Here is a 6,182-nt window from a genome sequence, read left to right as displayed (position 1 = left end):
GAGCGTCGTACGACGAAAATCGGATGCAGTGTGAATCCAGCATATGATTCCGGACTACCGACCCATTGTAGAATCCGCATAAGACATTCAGAAGATATAGGAACGTCCTCTGAAGGTCATTAGGATGTCTATTGGAGATTTGTGCTGTATGAGTAAAGCACACCTACAACACATAGATCATGGTGTATAATCCATGGTGCACGGCTCATTATGCATGGCTCATTATTTTGCAAATCCTAATGTGAGACCTACTCTAAAAGCAAGGCTATGATGCAGGACCCATGCCAACTTAAAATGCCATATTTATGCCATATTGTGTCCCAGTGCGTGAGCTTACAAATGAAAGGTACAATAGAAAGATGAAATAAAAAAAAATTCTTCACGCTAATTCGTTTCGTTTTCTATATTTTCTACTAAAATATGTAGACATTTGTACTAGAATATCTAGTTTAGGAGAAATGTCTAGGTACATCTATCTACGAGATGTCCATTTTAAAAATAAAATATGAAGAACTACGAAATTATAGAACTCAAAAATTTAAGCTAAAAAGTTTAAAGTATATCTACGGAGAATACTTTTAACCTTTAGCTTTAATGTTCGAGTTTTATAATTCCATTACTTCTCTATAGTTCTATATATTTTTATTAAAATAAACACCCCATAGATATTTTCTGTAATTAGATATTCTGGTATAGACGTCTACATACTTTAGTAGAAAATACGAAAAATAAAATTAGTGTAAAGAATTTGTTTCATTTTGCCTCTTTGTTGTATTAAATCATTCGTAGATCCTTCCCCCCCCCCCTCATATTATTATGCCCCGCGTTAAAATTAGTCAAATTAGTGAAACTAATCGTCATATTTAGATTTTCAATATTTACCTGAGAACAGGACATTCAACACGTCCATCGACGTCTTTCAGTAAGTGTTGCCTATAGTACGTTTCCTCTTCCCCGTTGTTTCTGCAGAAAACGCACTCCGTTGGCAAGGGTTTTTTATTTTTCTTTCGCCGTGACGCACTTTGTTTTGACACGTCTGTATCCACATCTGGACAATATTCGAAGTCACGACCATTGTGTCGAAAGTCTTCCATTACCTCATCAACTGTAATAAAGTATAAACGAGATTGTTCCAAAAAATTTATTAAATATAAAAAAAAGGAGAAAAAATAAAAAAAAACTTTAAAAATAGAATCTTTTATTTAAGATTTAAAAAACTTTTTTCCTACAGCTGTAACATAAGATAAAATTAAAATTGAACAGATAATTAGAAGACGAAGTGTATGCTATTTATATATATATATATAGTATCAAACGTTTCATTTTTTCTTTAACTTTAAAATCACAGTATCAAAATCCATGTTTCGTGATGCACGCAGAAGCGAACGTAATTCTATAGGCCGCAGTTTGTAAACACAGCCGTTTTCGAGCCAGGCGGCTTCGAGTGTTTATCGGACACGATTATCATCATCGTTGTCACGTCGGCAATCGGAACCATGGAATAAACATATCCTTGCAAGTATCTCAATAGGCTTTTGTCCCTCTTCGTCGATAAAATACGCCAGCTCACAGTGTGTGGCAGATAATCGGTCGCGTTCACAAAGATGTGCGGCAATAGGGATCAGATGCACACGTGCGAGATGCGAGAAGATTACAGAACGAGATGGGATTGGTGAGTTCGCAAAAAAAAAAAAAAAAAAAAAAAAATATTGACAAACAAACGCGGTTTTCTCCTTGCAGCCAAGTATATCGGTTTATTGACGCAAGCCATAAATGGTCTCGGAAATCTTAGTTACACCGAGAAGTCCTGGGAAAATATACGGATGTTAACGAGTCGAAAATAAATATCGACAACAGAGATATTATAGCAGAGTAATTAATATACGCTCTTACGTTTGTTATGATTCGTACCTCTTATAGGTTTCTTTAACAAACACAAGCCACGCGCATTCAAATCTCCAAAAAAGCGACCGAATACGCCGATGCAATTAGATCAATTTAATAAATAATAAATATTCTAATGATATATAGCGTGTCAGTTGCGAATGAAACAGTTACGAAAGAATTTTATATTTTATGCATTACGCTGTATCGTTATCAACAATACAAGAGACTTAATTCATATATTTTTGTGATTTTTATATGGAAAATTTGATTATATTATGTATATAATTTTAATTTTATGCCACATTTCATTCACTATTATTTAAAGGAAGGAAAAGTTAAGAAAAATTCCCGATTCGTTCGGACGACTTCTTGAATTATTTTGTTTTCTTTGAAGTTTGTCAAGTCTCCTTTCAGTTTCATTTTTTTTTTTTTTACTTTCTAGGAAAATTTCGAAACGATGGAATGTCTTATTAGTTTTTTATATCATTACTTTTGAACAGTACTAAATAGTTTTTGGTCCGTGACGACAAAAACTTCCAAGAATAGACGAATTGTTCGACACTTCTAAGATTTATGGATTATGACGATTATGTGCTTTTGCACGTACAGGAAGAACAAACAGAATCGCAGGATCCTTCGGAGGTTTTAGCATACTGAAAATCGAAACGGTCTTGAACATATTTTTCAAACGTATATTTCTGTCAAAAATTATTAATCCTTTTTTTTCTAAAACACGTTTAAGTGAGTATATTTTCTATATTTAATTGTTTTCTTTATTTTTGCATTAAAAATGAGATAATCATATATTTAAAACTTTATTAAAGAAGCCGGGAAACTATTGAAAATAAAGCAAGTATACCTAATTGAAAAAATTCGTGTCTTTCTGAACGCAAAAAATATGTAAAAAGATGTAGAAAGAAGATAAATTTAAAACTCGCTAATTTAAAAGACTGATTTAAAACTAAGAAATTCAATACAGATGCGAACAGAGACATAAGGCCTTTTTTTTCTCTACGTTTTTCCAGGTTTTTCCAGGTTTGTACAGGTACCTGCAAGACTCATTTCAAAATTCTTTTTACTTTCCTAAGAGAGCTATAAAGTTAAAACCTAATGCGTTAAAAGTTTCTTAAAGAGTTTGAAAGTATACCTGGATACACGTAGCTTGATTATATCCGTTTCTACCAATGTAGTTTAATTTTAATCTGGTTTAATTTATTTTTCTCATCTTTTTCGAGTTTTAAGAATTAGAAAAGATAGAATAAATTAAACTGAGATGAAAATTAATCTACCTTGATAAAAATGAACGTAAGTTTCCATTTATAAAAAAGCGAAACGCGAAGGCTGAATCATAAAAATACAGAATCAACAGTTAGTAATTACAGCAACTGGATAGTATAAGAATTACGATTCGTAAGTGATCGCTACGAGGACGAACTTTCGGCGTTAGTCTACAAAATCGTAAATATCGCGTTCTTACTGTTCCGTAAAACGCAGCGTGAATTCTTGACAATCGTATAAATCTATAAATATTTATAAACTCGGATCGACAGAATAAAGAGTGCGGAACGTACCGGTTGGCAGAGGCCTCATGTTGAGGGTGACGTCGAACAGCCGCTGGATTTCATCGTTCAGGCTGGGGTTAAACGGAAACAAAGAATTAACTTCCAGCATCGGTAACATGCCGCACATGATCTGCTAGATGCACTATGAGAATTCGTAGCAGATTCGATGCAAGCTTCGCGCAAGCTTCAGGTGGCTTTAGATAATTACATGAACGCACGTATCGCCCGTAACGTCGATCCCAAGGAACAGATCACTACCGACTGCGACCGTCAGAGTTACTGTGTGCGACTGTCGGCGCTGTCGAGGCACGGCCATGAAGATCTCTTACCCTTAAATTTGAAGAGAGGGGGTTGCTCTCTCTGATGCTTGACCGGCGACGTTTTAGAAAAGCCTTTCGTAGCGCGCGTGAAAAAAAAAGGGGGGAAAAAAGACAAAGAGACACCGCGTCGCGCCGTGCCGCTTCAAGACGAAGCCGCCGTATTTGTGACGCCGCAGCCGTGTGTTTACAAATTATAAGATCTCGACGATAAGGGCCTGGAAACGTTTCGGCGTCGTTTCCCGGAAAATCCTATGCCGACTCGCATATGTGTTAGTGTATCAGGGAGTACTGAGATTAGTGTATGTCAATAATAACGTAATCGGTCGATCGATGAGACGAAAGAGACAAGAGACGAACATCTCGATCGTGCCTTTAATTCTATGCGGCGAGGTTGATCGAGTTTTTCAATACCGATCTAGACATGCAGATTATTTTTTAATACTTTCACACAATCATATTTTATAACATTATCACATGTATTCAACAGTATTTTATCGTTATCAATCTGCCGTTTTTATTTTTGCCGAAAAACTTCGCTCACGTCCTATAATTTTGTAAATATATTTGAAAGTGTGTTTTAATTCAATTTTTCTACGTTTCGTTGTGAAAAATTACATTTTAAACCGAAAGCTTAGTATAAATGAAAAAGTTATTCTGAAAGTAAATTTAATCTAGAGTATAACTTTTTAAATTTCCTTGTTTAGCTCTATTTTCTTACATAAATTACAAATATCTATGTATTATATAATTTAATTACATTACGTTCATCTCACTTTATATTTTCAAGTTATCATATATCACATTTTATGATTAGTCTGTAAATGTAAAGTCTGTATTAAACAAAGTATCTTTTACCATAATGTGAACACGAATACACAACTAAGAAATGAAAGTCTTAAACAGTCAAGCTGAATCTTTAGTGCTTAAATAATTCGGTATGCATTTATATATGTACATATCCAATTCTGCAAACTGCGCGTCGAATTGAATTTTCAGTTTGGAAACGCAATTCTAACAATTAGAATAGTAATATCATAAATTAAATTGACAAGCAATTTAATGATATTGATGCTCATAAGCATTTAAGAAGGATATTCATAATCGGATTCTAATAAGCATCTTAAAATCTGTAAATTTTATTGCGAAAAATATTACCTTGGCCGGAATTCAAATTCCGATTAAAATCTCTACTTACTATCATGTACAGTGAGTGCAAAAAGTATTCGTACAGAGAAAATATTTAAAATTAAACATTTATTTAAAAAAAAAACTTTATTTTTAAAAAGTAAATATTATCCAGCGAGAAATGAGTCATCGAATTGATGTCGATATTGATAAGATGATTTCAACACCAATTTGATGTCGATTCGACGTTTAATTGACAGTCATTTCTTGTTGGGTAATTAATAATTTATTCATAAAGAATAAAATAGACTGTATGTTTCTTAAAATTATATATACCAAAAAGATGTGTATTAATTATAGAAAATATATTATCTGAAAAATAAACGAAAATTAAAAATTGCACTGTTTGGATGCTCAAAAGTATTCGTACAGTCGAGAAATTTAGCTTCTAAAATCAGAAATACATGAGAAGCTCGTTTGTTTATGTTAGAACAAAATGTATTCATTGTATAAAATTGTTAATTAATGTTTATTTTCTACAAATAAGATTTTTTTACAACAAATTTCCTTGTATGAATACTTTTTGCTCTCACTGTATGTCATTTTTCATTTTTTATTTTTTGTAGGTAATTGTAATTTTATCAAATGTATACTTGATTTCACATGTTAACTAATTAATTGTAATAAGATCTAGGTTCACGAACAGCAGTATTGCTAAGGTTTTGCCTTTTGGCTCTAATTTATACTGTCTTCATGGTTATAAATTTATTTACCTTGAACATCCAAAAATCAAGCTTATTTAATTATTATTAAAAATAAACAGTCCGAACTACTTACACACATTTTATATATTACATGTATATAATTTTTTAGATAATTAAAATAACTTATAAATGTAATAAAAAAATAAATAATAATTATGCAAAATTTTGAATGAAACAAAAACAAAACACATCCAGATACGAATTGGATCTATACATTACAACGGGCATTCTGTAGATAAAATCATTATAAGGTTGATATTACATTTGTCCATTTTTATCATATGACAAATTTTTCAAGCTTGTTGATTGGCTAGGATAGAGATATCCAAGAACTCTCTGTCCTGCAGCCAATTAATAATTAAAAAATTTGACGACAAAACCAGACAATTATAATATTAACCTTAAGGAATTTTGTATGATGACAAAATTTATAATTTCGATTTTCCCGGTTATTTTTTAGTAGTCCGTCTAAAGACCATTACACATAAAAAAGTTTTAGTCGTAACCGTAAAGTCATGAGTAAG

At 32.2% G+C, this 6,182-nt stretch overlaps 1 protein-coding gene across 1 annotated transcript in view; it reads right to left on the bottom strand.

The window, feature by feature from the left end:
• Positions 1 to 3,693, bottom strand: part of nanos (RNA-binding protein nanos) — a 6,966-nt gene extending 3,273 nt beyond the window's left edge. The window contains exons 1-2 of the mRNA XM_018457696.1: positions 3,459 to 3,693; positions 883 to 1,105 (exon numbers count right to left, since the gene is read on the bottom strand). Coding sequence (XP_018313198.1) covers positions 883 to 1,105; positions 3,459 to 3,576 — 341 coding nt within the window. The 5' untranslated portion in view covers positions 3,577 to 3,693. The remainder of the gene's footprint in view (positions 1 to 882; positions 1,106 to 3,458) is intronic.
• Positions 3,694 to 6,182: the final 2,489 nt, after the last annotated feature.

Source organism: Mycetomoellerius zeteki, unplaced genomic scaffold, assembly GCF_001594055.1.
Source record: "Mycetomoellerius zeteki isolate Tzet28-1 unplaced genomic scaffold, Tzet1.0 scaffold656, whole genome shotgun sequence".
Lineage (NCBI taxonomy): Eukaryota > Metazoa > Arthropoda > Insecta > Hymenoptera > Formicidae > Mycetomoellerius > Mycetomoellerius zeteki.
This window is presented reverse-complemented; position numbering and strand designations above follow the sequence as displayed.